A 23,770-nucleotide genomic window follows, 5' to 3' on the forward strand; every position below is an offset into this window, starting at 1 on the left:
GGGATCAAGCCTAAGGCCGGTCCCACCCCGGACGAGGGATGTCCGGGGGTATAAATTAAAGAGGACCAAGCCTAAGGCCGGTCCCACCCCGGACGATCGATGTCCGGGGGTATAGATTAAAAAGGACCAAGCCCAAGGCTGGTCCCACCCCGGACGAGCGATGTCCGGGGGTATAAATTAAAGAGGAGACGAACGATGTCTGGGTGGTATAAATTAAAGAGGACCAAGCCCAAGGCTGGTCCCACCCCGGATGAGCGATGTCCGGGGGTATAAATTAAAGAGGACCAAGCCTAAGGCTGGTCCCACCCCGGACGAATGATGTCCGGGGGTATAAAATTAAAGAGGACCGAGCCTAAGGCCAGTCCCACCCCGGACGAACGACGTCCGGGGGTATACATTAAAGGGGACCGAGCCTAAGGTCGGTCCCACCCCGGACGAACGACGTCCAGGGGTATGCATTAAAGGGGACCAAGCCCAAAGCTGGTCCCACCCCGGACGAACGATGTCCAGGGGTACAAGTTAAAAGGATCGAGCCCAAGGCTGGTCCCACTCCGGACGAGCGATGTCCGGGAGAGAGAAGCATCTGGTACGCCCCAGGGCAAAGTCGTGGCCTACAACTGATAAAGGGAGAACAAGGTTCCAAAATAAACTCAGCCACGTTGGCCCGGTCCGTTGGAGCCGGGATTGGAAACTTGGCAGTTAGGTCTGAAAACTCGACAAGCTAGTCAGTTAGTCTAGTCCAAGCCGTTGGAACTGGGACCAAACCCTCTGAATCAGTCAGACACGACAATAAAATGAAATTTCTACTTAGGGAATAACAAAAAAAATATATAGATACCGGAAAAAACAATACAAAGTGTTTTGGACGCATACGCGTCCAGAAAAGTTATTACAAAATTACAAAAAAAAAAAGAGATAGAGAAGAGACAAGGTGAGGATCCGGGCCTAGGCTTCATCCCCCAGGAGCTCCGCGCCTTCCTTCTCCTTGGCCTCGAACTCGGCCCTCTTCGATTCCGGATCTGGGAAGACCAGGAGGTTCATGCTTTTGTCCTTGCGCCAAGCCATGTAAATGGCCTCCTCGAAGGTGACCTCCAGCATGCCGTCCGCCTCCTCCTTCTCGCGGCGGGCCTCTTCGTGCGCCGTCTTCTCCTCGCGGAGAGAATCGTCCAGTCCGCGGACCCGTGCCGTCAAGGTCTGGATCTCCTCCTTGTCCCGGGAAGACTGAGCCGCGGGCGCCTCTAGAAGGGTTGCCCTCTCATTGGCCTCATTTCCCTTCCGGGACAAAGCCTCTTCCAGCCCGGCCTTGACGCGGTTGAACTCCTCATGGCCCGCCCGAGCCTGGGCCGTCTCCCTGGCAAGGGCCTCCTTGGCGGCCTCCCTCTGGTTCACGGCCGCCTCCAGCTTAACTGTCTCCATCTTCATGGCCAACTTGACCACCAGATCGGCACTCCGATGGGACAGCAGATCAACCTGGAGCAAAGAAAAGTTAGGAGAAATCCTTATTAACAAATAAGAAGAGGGAAGAAAAAGACAAGTAAAACTTACCGCGGTGGCCTGATGGCGGAGTGCCTGAGAGATAAACAGCAAGTCCAGATTGGCTATGGTGGTGTACCATTTGAGTTGGAGGTTGGACATGGTGTTCCCCACCTGGTCCAACAAGTCCGCCGCCAGGGGGCCGTGTCCTGCCCAAACTTAGGGCGAAAGCCTGTCTTAGCGGCTGGCCGATCCACGATTGGTTGAGGGGCGCTGAACGCCGCCAGACGCTCCGCGAATTCGACCTGACAGCGGATCGTCAGGGCCTTGTATGTTTCGTCTCTCCAGCCCCGACCATTCTCCCAGGTCCGATTAATCAGCCGGGACTGCTCATCCCGCACAACGGCTTCCCCCTCCTCGAGTAGTGCCGGACGTATGGGGAGAACCGACGGTGCAGGAATCTCTTTCGTGGCGAGTAGACTTTCGCCGTGCGACTCGTCGGTCGAGCCAGCCTGCCTCGTCCGGGGCCTCTTCTTCCCGGTGTTGGCCTCCTCAGCACCAGTGTCCAGGCCCCTTTTCCCAGAACCTTGGCTGGCCGCTGCACCCATCTCCAAGTTAATCACCGGGTGTTGGGCGGAGCCGGAGACTGCAGCCGAGTCCACGGCTTGAATGGGGACCACGGCAAGGGCTCCCCCGCCGGGTCGAAGTTCTGCCCCGGGCGCTTCCTTGTTGAGGCTTGGGTCCGAGCCCGTCGCCTCGTTTGCCTTTCTGGCAGCTTTCCTGGTCGCCTTGTCCTTGAGGAGCTGCCTCATTTTTCTTGCGGGGGTAGACATGCTGGAGTCTCCTGCAAAAGCACAGAAAATATAATTAGTATGGAAAACCAAAAGAATCAACATCAAAACTAATAATGACCCGGGACGAACCCTCATCTATGCCCCGGGCGCGACTCAACTCCTCTAAAGCGAAGAATGGACTCGATCCCCCATGTCGTCCAGGTTCAGGAAATTCCCGTACTAAAGGAACCCAGATAAGAACATAAGAACCTCCGAGCCTACGGGGACGGGAGACGAAGGTATCATCTCCCCGTCAGCCCCGAACGCGAGGCCTCGGAGTACTAGCCTATCCCTAGCTAAGTCCCCGACTTGGGGAGCATAAGTCAAGATTAAAGGGGAGTTACCTCACCCCGATACGCTAGCCCCAGGAGTCCCTGTGTTCGGTAGGGCGTTCTCGAAGAGCTCCTCCAGCTCCTCAGAAGTGCCCGCCTCCGTCTGGGCCTGGTCCCTTTTTTGCTTGGCCGCGTCAGCTCGCGCCGCCTTCTCCACTTCTGCAATGTGGTCCAAGGCCAGTTGCTCCTGGATGGCGACATTCTTCTCACACTGGATCCCTCGAAGGTTGTGGATGACAATGGTCTGGTGGGCCGCGAGCATCCCGACCAGTCGGAGGTTATTCGTGTTGACGTAGCCACCTACGTCCAGGTCCTCCGCGCTCAGCCCGGAGTAGAACTTCCTTCATTCCATGATGAACTGGGTGAGGGGAGTTTGAGCGAAAGGTCCTGACACCCGGAGGAATATGATGAGAAACGAAGAAAAAGAAAGAAAAAAATAAAACAAAAAGGGGACAAGGTTCGGGGAAGCACTTACCCACTCGCTGGAAGTCTAGCAGCAGCGTGGGGTTCTTCTCCACAAGGAACCCGGACGTCATAAACCAGTAATGAAGGATGTTCGGGGGATGCTTCCAGGAGCTGGCGGGAGCGGGATAGCTACCTCGCGGCTTCAGTCTGTAGAAGTCGTCCAAGGTCCTGTCCTTGGCATTCCCCTTCGGCTCCATCTTGTAGAAATACAAGATTTCCGCAGGGGTCGGCTCCGCGATCTCCTTCGCGATGTAGAACACTCGCCATCCCGCGAGTAGCCAGTACGCTTGTGGCAGGAGCTGGAACGGCGCGATCCCCACATACGTCAGGAACCGCACGAAGTAATCGTGGAGCGGGAGTGTGGCTCCTGCACTGATGTGGCCGGCGCTCCAGGCCCCGAACCCTTCTACAGACGTGTGCGCCCGCTCCTTAATCCTGGCCATGCGATTGTGGAAGAGTCTGGGAGTGGACTCTAAGCCCAGGCGCTTCTCCAGGATGTACATCATCCGGTAGTTTCGGAACAAGTTGGTCACCATGTCCATCTCCCATCTGTTGCCCTTGGGGGTCCGGGACCCGGAGAGGACGACAGGGGCCCTATTGACTTCTTCCTCGAAGTGAAGGGTGACGCCCGTTGCCATAGTTGATGATCTGGGAACAAAGAAAGAAAGCCAAGCAGTCAGTACCTAAACCCAAGAAAGTCGGTTAAGGTACGGGGGGTCTCCTAAGGACTTCTTGGAGTCCCCTCCGGATCAGGTCCGGGATCACCAAGGAACCACGAAACCCAGATCGGGAATGGAAAAGGGGCTACTAAGGTTCCACCATCTGTCTGGGAAGCATCCGGACCCGGAGCAACCCGAACCAGGCGGCCTTCCTAACAGTTCCTAAGTGTAATCAGATTCTAGCAGCCTAAGCATACGAATTAAAAGAACAGCCTAAGTTCGTATATTCATCAAGAAGGTCAGAAGGACTTACTGGGAGTTGTTGGCCGTAGAAGATGGTGGTTGTCCGACGGTAAGAACGGCAAAACTTCGTTCTTGAACTGGTGAAGCCGGTTCAGCAACTCGTCGATAGGGCAGACCCAGGACATGCTCTCAGGTGGATGGGCAGACGCTGGGACTGTCGGAAATAGACGATGGCGTAGAGTAAGCAGGTGATGAAGGATGTCGTCGGCGATATCGGACATGCAAAGCTTATCAGTTCTTGAAATGGCTCGAGAGTGTAAAAATGGCAAATGAGTGTCTGGGGAGTATTTATAAAGGCCCAAATCCTGGCCTCTGATCCAACGGATAGAAATCTCCCCATCGAATGGTCCAAGATCGTGCAGGGGCATTTATGAGCACTCTAAAGCTGGATCCTCGCCATCTCGGATCTAACGGCCCAGGAGAGGCAAATGTCAAAGGTCGCCCCATCTGACGGTCCACATCAGCACAGGAGCATTAATGAAGGACCCCCGTGCGGATGGGACGCTTCGAGATCTGTGATGACGCACTAGCCTAGGCATAGCGACCCTTGAGGTGGCTAAGTGACCTTTCGAGGTCGAGATCCATCCATGCAACAGTCGCCTGGCGACACGTGTACCCCTACCACGAAGCGGGACTTAGGTAAACGTACCCGGACACTGGTAAATGGTCCGGGCCCAGCCTACGGCCAGCACCACTGCCCTTTGTCACGGACCCACAATTCCAAGCAGGAACTAGGAAGACAATCGTGGGGTGTCTGGGAACAAGGCAAGCCTACACCTGGCGGCCCCAGGCGAAGGCTTGGGGGGTAAATGTTATCCCCATTCCTGTCGTGGGCCCGGGACGATGGTCCAGGCCCATGGTCCGGGCGTTCAGACGTGGGCCCAGCCCAAACAGGAATAACCAAGGGCTACGACCCAAGTGTGATTCTAGACCCTGATGGTGTCCGGGATGGTGATCCAGGACAGTAGTCCGGGAGACGTACTGACAGTTCGGATTGCAGTTGAAGTATACGTAAAACGATCCTGGAGCCTGGTAAACGGTTTGGACCTGTGGTAAACGAAGAGGGACAAAGGTAAACGAACCCGGATCAGGTCCTCCCGGTTTGGCAAGGAAAAGCATCCGTGACCCTGAAGCCGCCCCACGACGCGTGGGGGTTGTCCCCACTTTTCACCTGCGGAAAAGGCCACCTCAGGATTGCACGCCGCTGTTTCAGACCTGCACTGCCAAGTACTCTGACTGGCTTTGTCCCCTGAATCTGCCTCGTAACTCGAAGTGCCCAGACCAAAAGCACCATTCTGTCGGGCGAAATATAGTTCTTGGGTCGCCCTATTGGGCCTTAATTAGTCTTGAACCTATGTATGTTTTATCTTTTATATTGGGCTTCCGCCAGAGAAGCCAAGAGTATCCACATCTTTGACAGGCCCGGGTCATACCCGACCCAGATCCAGTGTTCCTATGAGTCTATAAATACAGGCGATAGAGCACTGAAAAAAGGATCTCTCTTCGACTTGTATACAGTTACTCTGTCAAAACATAGAGAGAAACTCCATTGTAAAAGACTTTCCAAGCTCTAATACAATTGACTCGTGGACTAAGGCTTATTAACGCCCCAACCACGTAAAAATCCTGTGTTAATCTTCTAAATTCCATATCATTAGTCTTAGCTAATATTCATTAGTGTAGTTTCCAAAAATCTCGGTAAACAGTGTGAAGTTGGGTTTCTATAAAATAGGTCATAGTAACCTCTTTAAGTGTTAAAAATTTTCATGGTCAAGATTAGGAAATTCCAAACAAATTTTGGGATTTTTCAAAAGGATTAAAACAATGAGCTAAGTTTTTATATATGTCATTAAAGATCCTAAGAAAAATTATATGTTTGAAATCATGCGAATGGTAAAGGGGAACTAAAGCATGGTCCTAACCCTAATTTGTACATATGAACTCAACCTTATGTGGGTTAATTTAGTTTATCAATGTGTATGTTTATATTAAAGTGTGAGGTTATGTTTTGAAAATAAATTGAGTTAGTTAATACTTATGTATAATATGTTTGAGACACACTTTATGTTTAATATAAATAGTGTGATTTATATATATAAAAAACCAATATCCACACTTCCGCTAAAAGTAATTATGATATGGTTTAAGATTTTTACTTTAGGAATCCAGTCCTCAGTAATCATTTACTTGTACAAACTAATGAAATCTTATTTTAATTTGCTAAACGAATGGAAGCCAAAACAAATGATTTGTAGTATTAATTTTAATAGAAATTACCTAGTTTACCTATTGCTTCTGTGATGTTATGGTTTATATGTACATCAATATATATATATATATATATATTTCATAGGTTTTATTTATATATATGTATTAAAACTCCATTATATATGTCTTTATTATATGTGATTCCTTTTATATATATATAATTGTTTACCCAAAAACATTTGCTCGATGACGTGGCACGATCGAGGCGCATGTGAGCGGCACGTGACTGTTTATTAATGAAAGTCCGGTCAACCAACGACCAGGAAATTAAGCTGCCTGATAGGCACGAGGGACATGCTAAGTAATAGGGAAGCTGGCATATGTGACTAGATCTGCTCGTTGGACCGAAGCCACAATTCAAATACGGTTATGAGTTAGATATTTCTAGGATATTTGATTTTCTTTATATGTAAATATTATTATTTATGTTATTATTTAAATATGATTGTGGCATAAGTATAGGACGGCCCATAGTCCCATATGTACATTCTAGAGCCCATAAATAGGACTTGTGGGGTCCATTCGAGGGATAAGCAATAATTTGTACTCAAGAGAACAAATAATTTTATACACGATTTTGTATTCCACTTTGGAGCTTGTGAAACTTAGTGAACTCTAGTTTGCTGATCGCAGGTTTCAGGGTTTACATCAATAAAATCACTAAGTGGTCGTAGGTTATTCTCAATTTCTGGAGCCGAACCACTATAAAATAGTTGTGTCGTTTTAGTTCTTGCATTTAGTTTATTAATTATTTCATTTGTAGTGACTCCTTGTCATTGACTAAATCAAGGGTTGATCTAACGAACACAACGCATGGGCAGGGCTGATCTTAATCACTCCCGAGGGACATCGGTTTCCTGCTAACTTGCTCCCTGGGATCGCCTCGTGCCGAGTAACTCAAATAAACCCACATAATAATGGGGTCTCTCACATATATCACATAAATATACAATTATGCCCGCAATAGGCCCACATGCACATTTAATATCTTTAAACATGCACAACTAATCATTTAATAACATAATCCACATAATTACAATTAAATATAACAAATAAGCACATAACTCCACATATTGCCATCATGACCCCATATTCAAAGCCCTAAGCCTTATTAGGAAATTTTGGGACGTTACACGTTCATAGGTATCATGTATAAATATCTGAGAAGAGCAAAGGGGAAGTGAGAATCTACGACCAATAGATAGAAGAAAAATGAAAGCAAGGATAACACTGCTCGTATATAAAACTTAAGCTTTTATATGACTAGCAACATCCTAATAAAAACAAAATAAACATGTGAGCATGGTGGAAAAACATATCAAAAAGCGAATTTGAAAAGTTTTTTTTGGAAAAACTTTTCAACTCTAAAAAACAGGCGGGAAAACCCAGTTTTTCCGAAACATTCAAAATCAAATTTTCACTTCGATTTTGAACCCGAAATGAATGTAAATATACTCCCTATTTCTTTTTACACATTTTCTTGTACATTATACTGCCTAAAATCCCTATTCTAGCATAGTTATTCTATGTATTTTTGCCTAAATCTGATTACCCAAAAAACTTTCCAAGAACAATGTGAACCCAGTTGTGAAAACAGGCAAATCAGTGAAAAAATACGTGAAAATTGCTACAAAAGTAAGAAGATGGAGTCGAAAACTTACTTGAAGTATGAATTTGTTGAAGAAAACATGAGGGTGGTGCTTGAAGTTGATCGTAGATGCCTCGGATCGAACTGAGGGTGCTGGTTTTCTTGGAGGTTTCACTACAAGAAAAAATGCTTTTAATAACACCAAAAATGTGTTATCAAAACATACCATAACACTTTTTGATGTGTTAAGACTGACTATGTTATCGTAGGTCAGGATACTTTACTTAACACTTTATCATTGTTATGCAGATGTGCTATTATACCGTCAATGATAGCACACTTTCTGTGTTATTTTAATAAATAGATAAGTGTTTAATTATATTGTTTATAGTTGATTATATAACATATTTCAATACTTATAAATTTGTGTTATATAATGAAGTTTGCATAACAAAATTCTTTACATAAAAAGTATTATTGTAATAGATATTATAACACAATTTTCGTATTATTTTAATATTTAGATAAGTTTAAATTCTCATTATATATTCATTTATATAATACTAATTTATTCTATTATATTTTAATTTTTTTTATATAATTAAAATTAACTTTCTAATATATACTAGCATCATCAAATGAACTTGATTTTCAAATAACAAAAAGTAAAAATATTCAACATTGTATTAACAATCCACAAATTAGTTTAAAACATTTAACACTGTCATCAACAACAAAATATTCTTGAAGTATTCAAGTAGTCTTAAATATTCAACATATTGAAAAGTTACTACTTTCAGTACAAAATATTCTACAGCTGCCCAACACAAAGCCTTCAAAATTAAGTTTCATTTTCTCCTCCAATTGATGGAGAAAGAGACATTTTTCCCCTACAATAGCAGATAAAAGGTAAGGTATATGCTTAAAAAAATTAACTCAACAAATTTGAATTTTTTTTGCATGTACTCAACAAATGTAATCAGTCCAGGACAGAGAAAAAAGAGCTAAACTGAGTGTAATGGGATGAGACAAAAACACACTAAAACAAAAACTAATGAGAAAAAACACTTCCCAAAAAGGAGCAACTCAAACCATATTTTAAACTCCTCAAATAATAAGAAACAAAAACCGGGAATAAGAAACTATTATGTAGGCATCACATTACTTCAAAAACATAAAGAATGCATAAAGTACAACATTGTATTACTGTCTCATGAGCAGTCTCCTGAAAGAAACCATCAAAATAACTTATAGGGGCAAAGGATATAGAAAAACTGTTGACAACATAGTATTACTGTCTCTAATTCTTTACTCATACAGTAACAAGGAAAAAGAAAACCTTTTGGATAGCTAAATTATTTCATCACTGATGTTACATAAGATTATATTTAAACCAATTGATATTTTTTCTAATGGGAAAAAAGAAATGAGGGGAATATATTTGATCACTGTCATAAAGACTTGGATTGAGCTGAAAACGGAAAGAATCAGTTCCAAGTCAAAAAGTGAATCAATAATATATTTCATAGCAAATGGAATTTAGAAACCTAAAGCTAATTATGATAAAGCGATTAAGCCAATAAATCGAAGCAAACAAATACTTTTATCATCTAGCTTTCCAATGTTTTTTAATCGAAATGAATTGTTTGAAACTCAAAATTCAGAACAAAAGAAAAAAGAAAGGCAACTAAAGACTGAATCTTACTTAAAAATGTTAATCAACCAAAGCGAGGAATGGTTTGGCAAAGCAATGAAAAAGCAAACTCCAGCAGCTAACCAAACAATAGAGACAATTGCAAGGGTAATCTTAGAGACAGTCTGACCTCCACGCTGTATAAATACAAAGCCATCATCACCAACAAAAGGTAAAATTCAAAAATAACAATGCATAACAACATAATTACCACACCAAAACAATAAGGCTCCTCAATCAAGAAGAAGAAACCCAATAATAAAACACTACAGATGCACCTGGAACTCTGCAGTAGGATCTTCAACCAATGACGGAAGCTGAGAAAGGCATATCTCAGCAGCCATGTCTCATGCATCCCTGCAGTGTGCAATAGTTACAGAGTGACTTTCGGACTAATAAAACAGTAAGTATTAACTTCTTTAGTGTTTCCTTTAGTACTACCACATGTGATGCTGATGGGTAGGCGGCAACAATGGATGAGAGATCAGGGAACAATTGGCAGAATGCATAATTCGCTCAGCAAGTAAAAAATTTCGAAAAAAACTAGCGACTAACAAATCTTGCCTGAACAGCCTCTGGAAAAGCTCATCAGCAGAATACAAAGGTATGAGAAACATATAGCACCAAAAGAATCATAAGGGTACTTCAATTCAAAGAAGTTAGACCATAGAGCATCAAACCATAGGAAAGAAAAAATTACCATGTGGCAGAACGTTCCATGCAACGGTATTAGTCACTGCAGTGAAAATCCAATTTAATTCCCCCAAAAGTGTTTTGCGGTCATTTTGGCGGCCCGGGATTTTATCAATTAGCGACTCATCAAGAGATTCATGTAGTAATGAGCGTCTGCAAAACCTGAGAAACAGGATGCATCATGAAACTGCTACCATTCAATCAATGGGAATCCAAATACGATTTTGGGAACAGAAAGAAAGTCAAATAACACAAGAAAAATTGCATTAAAAATCACTGAATAGTACATTTACAAGTCTCAAAAGGAAGAAGCAAGATCGGCAACATCAAGAGATGAAAGAAAAGTCTGGCAGTACTATCAGAATTGAAATTTCAGCCTCCATTAAAATCAGCAGAATAACAAAATTCTCAAAAACTAAAAGAACTAATAAGCCAGTTGGTCAGATCAAATATATAATCCATACATATAAACTGATAGGCAAAGACCCAGATATTACAGCTAAGTGCAGGTCCTGTTATAAAACTAAAGATAGCGGTGAATGCTAAACATTGAAATAAACACATCAGAAAACTTCACCCAGCAATTGTCTAGCAAATAAGCCAAACATGGAAGAGAAGAACAAAATCATTAGCAACCCACAGAGTATAAAAAGGTGATAATTGTCAAAAGCCTAAGATAAAATTATAATAAACCAACTTCACCCAGCTTGTTGATGAGCTCTTATTAATCTATGCACCATAAACTTAATCAAGCAATAAGGACGCATCTGATCATCGTATAGAGATGGTAGACCATGATAGTAGCAGATCAGTATAACTAATGTGATAAAATACCAAATTCCAACCCAAGATGATCTGCGGTTCATAAGCTTACAACAACAAACTTACAGTTTTTTCTTATATGATACATTGAAAACTTCAAAAGAAGAAAATGGAAAACTAAGATAAATACTTATCTGTTTGTATTATTATTTTTATCTGTTTGTATTATTATTTTAAGGTCTTCATGAAGTGAAGGATAAATGAAGAAATTGATTAAAATGATGACCACTAGTCAAAACTATGTGATACATGTGTGTGTGTGTGTACTGTCACACGTTTATTAAACATGTAAACTTTGTTATGCATTATCATCGAATATAAAAGATGGAAAATGAAGCATCTTCAAAGATTAACGAAAGAACTAGTCCTTGGTCCCAAAAATCTATCAGCAACTGTAAATTCCATCAGAAAATAAAACCAAGCAAAATCTGATAGTTACACAATGCACCCATCAGAAACTGATCACAAATTTGAAGGAAATAAAAACTAATAATGAGATAAGCACAAATCCAAACGCTTGAAGAAAGCCTAAAGGATTGACATGGTCGTCTTAAGCATGGAAATATATACATTTGTACAAGTACATAAAATATAATACAGTCTCATAGCATGCTAATCATGCACAGTACACTACAGTATCACTAATCATGCTAATAAGAAAGTACTACAATTTCTAACTTCCTACAACTTTAAACAAACAGCATAGCTAAAAGACTTCCAGTTGACAAACTAAAAATAACTAGGAAGCAGCCAATATGGAATAAACACCACAAGGCAAAACCAGAAAACTGCATGATCTCAAATAAAGATGCATAAACGCGATAGGCGATCCTAACAGACGAACAAGGAAAGAAGCTCACCATCTCAAAGCCATCTTAATAGGTGTTGTGAGACAAGACGTAAACACATCTGCAGGAAATTCAGCACTTTGTGGAAGAGTCTCATGTGCTTCACAAGCTCCAAGTAGAATGCAATCCCTTGTGGATCCAGAGGAGCTAGAAGCAACCCAATCATGAAGCTGCCAAATCATCAAATCAAGTCACTATATATACAAATATATTTATATATAAATATCTGAATTACAGATAATGAATTCATGTCACGTAGCACATAAAAGAGTTTAGCGAGTCAATGAATTCATGTACGTATAATGACAATGAGTGAGTCAAACTCTAAATTTGTGTAGAAATGCGAGTGAAGTATACAGATCACAGTAGAAATCATTTATCATGTCTATTTCTAGTGAGATCGAACAACTATATAAAATAATACTATAAAAATCCCCACACTGCCAGACTATCCTTTACAACTTAATATTAAGATCCTGGCACTATAAGAATAGAGATTAAGAGTCTGACACCATAGGAATAAGTCAATGCAGCAGCAATGTCTCAAAATGGGTCATTTCACATCTCTTAAATGTCTAATAATTTGTATTCTGGGTAGCTCAAACAAGCTATTATTTATTACATGTTTTCAGCAGTCAAACCATGCCTTGTGTGAAACTCTCTTAAAAAGAGGTTTATAACTTTCCATTTTGTTTGGTGAGGGAAAACACTTTCATAATTGATTATAGTAGAAACCAGTTGTGTCATTTGATTGATTATAGTGGAAACCAGCTGTGTCATTTTCATTTCTACATGTTTGATTTTTCATATCTGTTTTAGTAACCATATTTATTGTGTTATGAGTTTTGTGCTTAATCAGAAAGTGTGTGATCTTGAAGTGGTGTGTATGTATGCAGCACACAAGAATGAAAGGTTCTCTACTGTTTCAGGTCTGAAAACCCATGTAATCACATAGATAATAACTTTTTAACTACTCAATACAAAGTTAAAAGCGTATGCGTGATAAAGAAGTCTTAAAATACACACCAAAAGGAGATAAAGTCATAACTCTCACCCCAAAATATCACCCAAAACCCAGCTTAATTTATTATTTTGAAAACAAAAAACAACTACCAACAAATCAAAGAAACAAAATGGCTGAATACTTTATTATTCCTAACCCACACAACAACCCAAAACTTCATCTCTTCACACAACGAATCCAGAGACTTTTCCTTTAAGAGGAACATTGGAGGAAGAGGCTAAAGAGATGTGGAACAAACTAGCCTTTTAGTCTTAAGTTTCTCATTCTAGTAACTTTTAATTGTAGTATTCTTTGTTATAGTACCAATATCAGTACTTTATGAGAAATGGATTTGATTAGATACTGAGTTTGTGTTTCATTTTTCAGTGATTTTCTTCCATTAATGGTTTGACACTATTTTGGTTACATCATTAGTTATGTTTTGTGTGTTTTTATTTCAATAAGAATTGCTTCTAGTTAGGTGTTATTTGAGTACTGGTTCAGTGGTTTCCTTTTTAGTTTATTTTAATCTCTTTGTTATGATATTTTTATCTTGGTACCAATAGAGTAATTATCTATCCAGCATAATATTCAAGCTACAATCATAGTGAATTCTGTTAAGGAAATAATGGTGCAAACTCTGTACATACATTTTATTCATGATTATGATGTGTATCATGTTGATTTTTTTTAGAGTTGGAAGATCAGGCTCCAATTCATATGGCTTGATTCAAGACTTGGAATCATGGTGGCCAGGTTTGTTTGTTCCAATAGTTAGGCTGCTCTTTCTTTTTGTTTCAGGCTTACTCTGAGAACTAGTTCTATAGGTAATTTATATATAGGGTCCTTTATAATATATTTGGTTGTTTCTAATCAAGTGTTACAAAGATTTAAGCGAATTAAACAATCTGGGGTAAAAATCAATTTTAATTGAAATTCTTGGATATCTATACTTGAAGATCTAAAGAAACAGATGACTTCCAGAAGCATTCATTGCTTTTCCTTGCTAATGGCAGAATCCATACGAGAAAATAAAATTAAATACTTGTCAACTTAAAAAAATTGGCCTAGGATATAGAAGTGAACTGAAAAGTTCAATGGAAAAGAACGATAGTTCTAATAGTTTTTGAGTTTAACAAGTAGTAAATCCTATACGGAAAATTAAAAAAAAACATAATCATGTATATCTCAGCCGTAAAGTGAACATAAACATATTTTATAGATTTCAAGTGATGATAAATTTACTTGGAAGAGAAAAAAAGAAAAAAGAAATAAAGGAGGAAGATGTCAATACTAAGTGTGTATGTATATTTATGGATTATAGTACAGAACTAGTATAAAACATTAGTAAATGCGATTTATGATGACAGCAATCACAAAAATGAAATGCGGAACAGAAAAGAATGATGAAGCACCTGTATGAAATGATGAATTAAGATTTCATACTGCTCCTTTAAACTGGCAAAAAACCCCAACTCTTCAACCCGGCCATAACTGCAACATATTGCTAAATAATGAATTCTAGTGTTTTTTCATCTAAATAAGAACATAGAAAAGATCACGTGATTATGTAAAAAAAATTAAAAAAAGAAGAAGTTAATTACAGCTCTAAACTAAAACAGAAAAGAATTAGCTATTGCTTTCATACTTTTATGAAAAATGTGATTAATTTACAGAGGATCCTGTAGATAGTTACCTCTCTAAAAGTTTCATTGTAGTTGCCTCATCCAACACATCCTTGCATTCACATAGAAAAGCACAAAACTCTTTTATTATTGATCGGTACTTTGAACTATGGTTATCCAAAGCAGTGTCATCTTCCAAGAGTAGACGATTTATCTGAAATGGAAAGATCAAGTATGAGATTTATCTGAAACAACAGCAAATAGTAATAAATTATACAGGAAAGTAAAACCAAAATGCTCTGCCATAAATGATAATATATGTATAATTCTGTGTTCACAAAGTTGGAACTCATATCTATCAGATAAGTTAGTTTTTTTATGCTGAGTTGTACTATTGGTTTGTTTGTGTTAGAATCCTTTTTCTTTTGGGGAAATTTCTGCTCCCTTCTTTTAGTCATTATGTATTTTTTTTTTTATAATATCTCATTTTGGATAAAAAAATCTGTAACCCAACTAGGCAGCAGGACAAAAAATAAAGAGAGAAATCAGAGTTCTTAAATCCAAACTTTATGCGTGCACACACACACACCCAAAAAAAAAAAAGGTGTGGGGAATAAAAGCTTGTCAAAGTATAATTCAGTTGCCCAAGTTGATATCATTGTTATTTGGCACTTATCACCTTTGGCAAGATTATCAATCTTTTGCAGTAAAAAAGTTCTCAAAGCATCCTGCAAGTAGGCAAAGTACTTAATAAAACTGAAATTCTACGCATCCATCATTTAAATGAACAAAATCACCCAGAACATTAATTGGCAGTTACGTGTTCGCTCACAGTAATAAACTTCAGAGTAATCTCCTCAAATGACAATACGTAGTTAATCTATTAGTAAACAAGCTTGAGTTTATTGTTTTAATTTTGTTTCGTTGAATCATTTTACCAAAAATTATTAATCTATTATTAAACAAGACTAAGTTTACTTTTTTAATTTTGAGGTGATGAGGTGATTTGCCTCGAGTCAAATTTCTCCATACAGAATCAATATATAGTTCACTCCTTGTCTCCCTTGCTACTATCTCCTATATATGTTTTGTTTGTCTTCAGTATTGGTTACAAGAGAAGTAAATGAGATCAGTTTAATTAAGCCAAAACTAAAGGAATGGATATCAATGATTGGAGAAGAAACTACACTTAGAATATGCAATACATAACTAATAAGGGCTTTGAATATTCATTTTCAATTTCTTTTTTAATGCTACCAATAATCAAACATATACCAAATGTTTTATTTATATATAAATATATATAAGGCTATTATTAATTAACTAATAACAATGAATATTGTACAAGTATAACAATTAGTTAACTATATAGGAGTGTTATTAGTTTGGTTTGAGTATTAATTTTTGTGATTTCCACAAAAGTTATAGACAGGTGCATGAGCATCTAACCTTTTGTGATTTCCACAACCATGTTGGTTTCTTCAAAACTATAACTACATCCTGCACTTCATCTGCAAATAGTTGTCAATATCAATGTTTTTAGTGAAAACTCTAGCATAAAAACCATACCAGCTTGCATAAGCTCTTCTTTAACTTTCATTTCAATATCTATTTTATGAGTTCAAAGATTTTCTATGGTGTTATCAAACATATCAACCTGGTTATTTGTAAAATAAAAATATATTATACCACACTCAAATTATTTTTTCAAATGTGTTGAACTTGTTAGCTAGCCCTAGATTACTAACAATTTAAAATGCCATTGAGGAATTATATCAACCATTTTGTATGCACACAAATTCTTCCATAGTCCACAAAATAGAATGCTTTTCTATTCCTCACGGTACTTAAACAATTAATGTTACAAACTAAAGTTTATCTGAATTCTACTAAAACAAAGGTGTAAAACACTACAAACATTTTAGCATGTTTAATCATCAATCAAACTAGTCATATAGATTCTATGAAAGCAACCAGCGCCAATATCAACTAGATGTCATAGAAATTCACTACCATTCAAGCCCATATTGATTTTTATTGAGTGATTTTGATTTATTCTTGATAACAAAAATATCAAACATATAAAAAATGCTCCGACCCAAGTGACCTAAGTTGCCATTATCCATGTTTTGTTTTAGATGTTAGGAAATGAAATATATATGCTCAGTTAGTTGCAGAGGAAAAAAAACGAAATTACCAATAGAATAAGATCTAAAACCAAAAAAAGCAAATATACTTACCAAAAAATTATCGAGGTCTTGACGGTCATGGTGGGAAAGGTTAGAAGAATGAGCAAACGAAGCTAAGAGCGGAGCAAGTGGTGGGACTGAGAAAGTTGTGCGTCGATCAACGGCAGCTAATCGATCGGTGTAGCCACGCCCAGACAAGACACGTGAGCCGCCAAGAGCCGTTCATACAAAGGGTGAGTCACGATCTCCACCTTCAAGTGATGGTCTTGGTCGCCGGAGATCGAAACATCGCCGCCTCCACCTCCGCCTCCGCCGCTTCTCAGACCACGGCCTGAACTAATGTTCATGTTGCCAACACCACACCTAGCTATGAACTCAGTAGTACCAAAACTATAGTAGTGGACCACACCCTCTTCAAGTTTGAAGAGAAAAAATCAAAGGGGAGAGAGAGAAGAATAGAGAAGGGTTTTATGGATATTCGGCCTTATTATATGTATGTGTATATATATTGGGATCTGAGACGCAAAACTTTCTGCACCAATTCTGAGAGATACAAAGATTTCTCATACACAGAGAAAGAGGAAGAAAAAAAAAAGAGAAAGATGGGGTTTTTTTTTCTTCTCACTTTTTTTTGTTTTGTTTTTGTTGGGTTTTGTTTCGTTTGATGTTTTTGAGAAAAGTGAGTTCAGAGAGTTGAGAAGAGAAGGGAGCGAAACGAAGAAGTCGAACGACTGGAAACGGAGTGAATGAGAGATAGAGAAAGACAACAGAGAGAGAGGAGATTTGAGAGATGGAAACAAGCAGGGGATTGACTTCGGAGACACCGTAGCCGAAGAAGAAAACGGGGGAGTTCGAACAATATAATTAAAAAAGAATTAGCTAGCAAAAAAATATAACTTTTACATAGGCGGGCTCCCAAAATAAATTACCGCCATTTTTTATTTTACCCCATATATATATATATATATATATAAGGATACCATAATACTTTTTCAGTAGTATTATATTCTTATGTTATGAAAAGAGGTATTTGGTGTAGTGTTTTTCTGATTGTTCTTGAGGAGAGAGAAGGCTCGGGTAACAAATGAAAAGAAGTGAGATGGTATATATTTATACTGGTTGGAGCATTAATGCAATTCTGCTCGATGGCGTGGCATGATCGAGGCGCATGTGAGCGACACGTGACTGTTTATTGATGAAAATCAGGTCGAACAACGATTAGGAAATTAAGCTGCCCAATAGGCACGAGGGACATGCTGAGTAACAGGGAAGTTGATGGGCTGACATATGCGACCAGATCTGCTCATAGGATCGAAGCCAGAATTCAAATACGGTTATGAGTTAGATATTTCTATGATATTTGATTTTCTTTATATGTTAATGTTATTATTTAAATATGCTTGTGACACAAATATAGGATGGCCCATAGGCCAATATGTACATCCTAGAGCTTATAAATAGGACTCGTGGGATCCATTTGAGGGATACATAATAATTTGTACTCAGAGAGAACAAGTGTTTTTATACATGATTTTATATTCTACTTTGGAGCTTGTAAAACTTAGTGAACCCTAGTTTGCTGATCGCAGGTCTCAGGGTTTACATTAATAAAATCACTAAGTGGACGTAGGTTATTACCAATTTCTGGGGCCGAACCATTATAAAATAGTTGTGTCGATTTAGTTCTTGCATTCAGTTTATTAATTTTTTTTGTTTTTAGTGACTTCTTGTCGTTGACTAAATCAAGGGTCAGCAATAATATATAAGATTATTTTCAGTTTTTTCACATTATTTTTTTAATATGGATTTATAAATATTTACACAATTTTATTTAAAATTAATAGTATCAGTGACTATTTAAATTACAAATTTGATTTATAAAATTATTATAGAAAACTGTTTACTTTTTTAATAATTTTTTTGTTAGATATTAAATCCGAAATATCATTTTAATTTTTGAATATTTAGAATAATTGAGAAAAAAAATAATTTTGGATATTATTGTCTATTTGAACATGCGACGGTTTTTTAACTAAAAATTAAAGGAATAAATCTTCATTTATTTATGTGAGAAAATTCGTTTTTAATATTGGAAGGACCTCAACCATGACAGAACAGAGTTTCATAGTGTTCCCAACTTCTATCAATATAGTTGTTTGATGTTAGGTATTAGATTAAATTAAATTATTTAATTGTTATTAATTAAATTAACTAAATATATATACATGTTTATTGATATTATCATCTATAAATATTTTTGTTTATTTGTCCAGGTTCAAACCTACGATTACGAACTTCCACCAAGTGAAAAGCCCCCTCACCACCTCTCCTCATCACTTGGTCCACCAACGATGTTGTCAGGTAAGAAAAACAATATATTTAGCTCCTTTTGATCCGTACGAAGCATTACTATTTACTGCTTGCATGGAACACACGTCGATTATTTTTAAGAAGCAAGGGTTATGATTTTTTTTAAATAACCCAATCTTCAACTATATGTCATGTACTCGGCAATGAAAATAATTACTTCACACTAACCGGGTTTCTATGAAAGAATATCGTACTGGTCACACTCACATGCATTTAACTAGATACAAAAAATATAAGTACTTTCCATAGTGAAGTAAGAGTAAAAACAACACAAATTCATGAACTCAAGAGACGGCTCGGTTGGACGGCGGCAGCGGCGCGCGCGCATGTAGTGGTCAAGTGTGTGAGTTCTCATCCATTCACACAAAACTGGGTACTCATTGGGGCACACCCCAATGGATGACACTTGCATCTTATATACACTCTTGGAAGAGTGTTCCAAATCCATGTGGAACTTTTCCCATATCACACACAAATATACTTTTTCAATTTTTAACAATTCACTTTTAACTTTTAACAAAAAAAGTTCCAACAATCCCCCACTTGAATTTTTAAAAAATATTTTCTCGAGCAATATCAGAAACTATAAGATTGTGCATAAACAAATATATCTTTCGATTTGAACATTTGCGTAGTGAATATGATTTAGATTATGCTAGAGTGATACGTAGTCTTGAACTCTATTTCTAACATCATACCACGCACCAACCTTTCAAGGGCGTAGTCAAAAAGCCCGTGCGTTAATGGCCATGCACGTCTATCCCAGTATAGTGAATGCTCTAGAAATTTCGCCCAAAATTCCATAGGAAACGGCCCCACTTCCACATTCACATAAGTGAGTCTATCAAGAGTACTCCTGTAGCTAGGTACTCCACTCCACATAGAGTATAGATCTCATTAAGAGTTTCTATTAACTCATCCTCTCATCACTTCAGGAATTCATGCTTCTATATATGCTTTAATGGAAATAGCATGATCCAACTCATATCACTTCACAACTTTTTATTACCCATTGAACCTAGTTCTTGGGATCTCCAGCCTTTAGGTTGGGTTACCATCATGAGTGATTCATCATTCTAAAGGCAATAGTCCCATTCCTTTCGATGTTTTATGGACTTTCTCTCTAGCTAATCCTTTCCTCAAAGGATCTGCTAAGTTATCATCAGTGCGTATATGGTCCACTCTAATAGCTCCTGTTGAGAGAAACTCTCTAATAGTACTATGCTTACAACGTATCTGTCGTCTCTTACCGTTATAATAACGGATCTGAATTTTTGCAATAGCCGCGGTACTATCGCAGAGGATCAACACAGCTGTTATCAGTTTTTCCCATAAGGGTATCTCAGCTAGCAGGCTTCTCAGCCAACCTGCTTCTTCACTAGCTGTAGATAGTGCTATCATTTCAGACTCCATGGTGGATTGTGCCAAAATAGTCTGTTTCTTAGATTTCCAAGAAACAGCTCCACCAGCTATACTAAAGATATAGCCACTTGTTGCTTTGGAGTCATCTGATAAAGTGTTCCAGTCTGCATCACTATATCCTTCAAGAACAGCTGGAAACTTCTAATAATGTAATCCAAGGTTCATGGTTCTCTTAAGGTATCTCATGACCCTTTCAATAGCATGCCAATGCTCTATACTAGGTCTACTAGTAAACCTGCATAATAATCCCACAACATAACCAATGTCGGGTCTCATACAATCAGTGGCATATCGAAGACTGCCAATGATGCTCGAATAGTCAGACTGCCCCACACAGTCACCAGTGTTCTTAAATAACTTAACACTTGGATCATATGGTGTGCAAGCAGGTTTACATTCAAAGTAATTGTATTTCTTTAGAATCTTCTCAATGTAGTGAGATTGATCCAAAGAAATTCCCTTTTCAGACCTAGTAATCTTAATACCAAGGATTACATTTGTAACGACCCAAATTCACTAATAAGGCTTAAGGGCCTTGATTAGTGTTCCGGGAGGGCATAACTGGATTATATGTGAATTAAATGATTAAAAGCATGTTATATGATTATTTGAATGTCTGTGATGCATGACTGTGTGTATTAGTATGCATGTAGGCCCTAATTAGGTTAGAAGGGCATATTCGTAATTTTAGCCCGTTGATGGCATAAATGTAAATAATTGTGATAAGTTGTTGAGACCACAATATTATGTGGATATATTTGTAATATGTGACTTGAGGCGATCCTAGTGAGCGATTTAGCGAAAAAGTCACAGCAGGGATTTATACTCGGCTCGGGGCGAGTCTGGGGGTATTTCTAGGAATTTAGAGAATATACTGGAGTCTATTTTGATATTGAGGAATATAATTGGTGATTAGTTAGGTGTCGGGAAGTAAGCGGTAAATATTAGAAGCATTCGAGGAATTAGCGGGAATTGGGTGTAATGACCAAAATGCCCTTAAGATGTTTAAAAGCCTAGTTATAAGTGGGAGGGCAATATGGTCTTTTGGTGTTTAGAATCAGAGATAAGGGTCATATTGCTTTATGCCTTAGTGGATTATGTAGAAGGTGTTGGAAGTCTGAAGTAAAGAAAAGAAAAGAAAGAAAAGAAGGAAAAGGATAGAAAGGAAAAAGCAGGAGACTTCTCTCTTGCACGGTTTGGGCATTTCTTCATCAATTCTCTGGAAATTTGGAGCTAAAATTCAGAGAAATCTTAGGCTAGGACTCAACACTAGGATCCTTGATTTGGCATGGGGAATTGGCAGAGGTTACTCATCATTTGAGGTAAGATTTTGAGGTTAATATTCAGTTCTTGGTTTGGTATTGAATTGGTTTTTCTAAGCAGAGTTTCTGTGGAAATTCTAGGGAATTAAACCTAAGGGTTTGAGGAGGTGAAGGCTAAGAAAGTGTGGAATACAACCTAGGCTGAGCTCATCCATCAAAGGTAAGGAACTCTAGCTTTAGGCTTTGTGATTTATGTTGTTTTGTTGAGTTTTTGAGCTCTAGGTTCACCCACGGTGGATGTTGTGTTTTGGGATGCATGTGATTGAATTATTGGTGTTTAGGTTGTTTGGGATGAGTTGAAGATGTTGGGAGGCTTGTTTTGAAGTTTGGTTGAGTTTTGGAAATGTTTGGCACGGGAAAATTTGAAGGAGGGAAATCTGTGCTAGGCTGTGTTGTGACTATAGTGCTGTAGCGCTAGTCATTGGGCGCTACAGCGCTAGGCCCTGAAGTTCCAGAGCTTTTTGGCTCTGATTGTAGCGCTATAGCGCTCTCCTTAGGGCGCTGTAGCGCTACCTTGTTCCCAGAAAAGGGTTTTTGGGCTATTTCTAAGGGTTTTTGACCGGGGGCTCGGGGTTTGATTCCACCACCCCGTTTGGTGGAATTAGGGCTTCCCAAGGGCTCAGGATTGGTCTCGTGGCTAGGTTTTGGAATTGAGGTTTGGAGTTGGTTCTAACTTGTGACCGTGACTAGGTGTACGCTAGGGCTCAGACGGGATCGTGCTTGAGGATCGAATTGAACGAAACTATCGAAATCTAAAGGTAAGAAAACTGCACCCGGTTATGTGTTTGTGATGGGACTAAGAGCTCCCTATATCTGTATGATGTCATAGATGGTATTATGCCATGGGACATGTGATAAATGACCTAAGGGTGCCATAAACAATACTTGTGCACAGGGCGCGGCTCGGTCATTGGTTGCTGAGGACAACTTAATATTCACTGAGCTCGATTTAAGCGGGCCGGAGTCAGTGGGATAAATAGAGGGTGTGGCCTAAGGGCGTTAACCTTGGTTATCATATGTGAATTGATTATTGATATGAAATGATGTACTTGGTATGCTGAATACTTGAATAACATGAATGTTTGTAGTGTTGAGTACATGTTTTGTAACGACCCAAATTCACTAATAAGGCTTAAGGGCCTTGATTAGTGTGCCTGGAGGGCATAATGGGAATTATGTGTGGTTTTAATGATTATGATTTAAAGCATGTTATATGATTACTTGAATATCTGAGATGCATGACTATGTGTGTTAGTATGCATATAGGCTCTGATTAGGTTAGAAGGGCATAATCGTAATTTTGGCCATTATGGGCATAACTGCTTTGATATATGTGATAATTGTCGAGACCACATTATTATGTGGATATATCTGTGATTTGTGACTCGAGACGATCCTAGTGAGCAAAGTAGCGGAAAAGTCATAGCGGGGATTTATACCCAGCTCGGGGTGAGCTTAGGGGTATAAATGGGAGTCTGGTGGATATATTGGAGTCTATTTTGACATTGAGGAATACCATTGGTGATTAATTAGGTATCGGGAACTGAGCGGGAAATAATAAGGACACTCGAGGAATTAGCGGGAATTGGGTAAAATGACTAAGATACCCTTAAGTGGACTAAAGGGGTTAGAATTAATAGGGAGGGTATAATGGTCATTTGCTTTACAGAAGTTAGATTATACTAAGGATTTATGTTAGTGGAATTTGTAGAATATCAAAGAAGTCTGAAAAAGAAGGAAAAGGAAGGGAAAAGAAAGAGGGAAAAACAGAGAGAGTTTCTCTGAGTCGGTTCAGGCTTTCTTCATCTGTTTCTTGAGGACTTTTTGCAGTAAAGCTCAGAGGAGAGCTGGGGTAACTAGAC

The 23,770-nt window shown here is 39.0% G+C and overlaps 1 protein-coding gene across 8 annotated transcripts; it reads right to left on the reverse strand.

Moving 5' to 3' along the window:
- Positions 1–10: 10 nt before the first annotated feature.
- Positions 11–17,733, reverse strand: LOC133807278 (regulatory-associated protein of TOR 1-like). Of its 8 annotated transcripts, none has more exons than XM_062245496.1 (9): positions 16,846–17,733; positions 16,055–16,116; positions 14,677–14,819; positions 14,396–14,474; positions 11,990–12,147; positions 10,315–10,469; positions 9,627–9,971; positions 7,995–8,095; positions 1,546–2,317 (listed from the first exon to the last, which is right to left on the reverse strand). In XM_062245496.1, exons 3-7 carry the CDS (start codon positions 14,691–14,693, stop codon positions 9,694–9,696), a joined length of 687 nt encoding a protein of 228 aa, XP_062101480.1. In that variant the 5' UTR covers positions 14,694–14,819; positions 16,055–16,116; positions 16,846–17,733; the 3' UTR covers positions 1,546–2,317; positions 7,995–8,095; positions 9,627–9,693. The 8 variants fall into 8 exon arrangements, with proteins under 8 accessions (XP_062101478.1, XP_062101480.1, XP_062101481.1 ...); XM_062245497.1 differs by lacking the exon at positions 1,546–2,317 and adding an exon at positions 7,337–7,493; XM_062245498.1 differs by lacking the exons at positions 1,546–2,317; positions 7,995–8,095 and adding an exon at positions 8,578–8,811 and having other exon boundaries at positions 9,627–9,751; positions 9,893–9,971.
- Between the last annotated feature and the right edge of the window lie 6,037 nt (positions 17,734–23,770).

This window comes from Humulus lupulus, chromosome X (assembly GCF_963169125.1).
Source record: "Humulus lupulus chromosome X, drHumLupu1.1, whole genome shotgun sequence".
NCBI classification, from domain to species: Eukaryota; Viridiplantae; Streptophyta; class Magnoliopsida; order Rosales; family Cannabaceae; genus Humulus; species Humulus lupulus.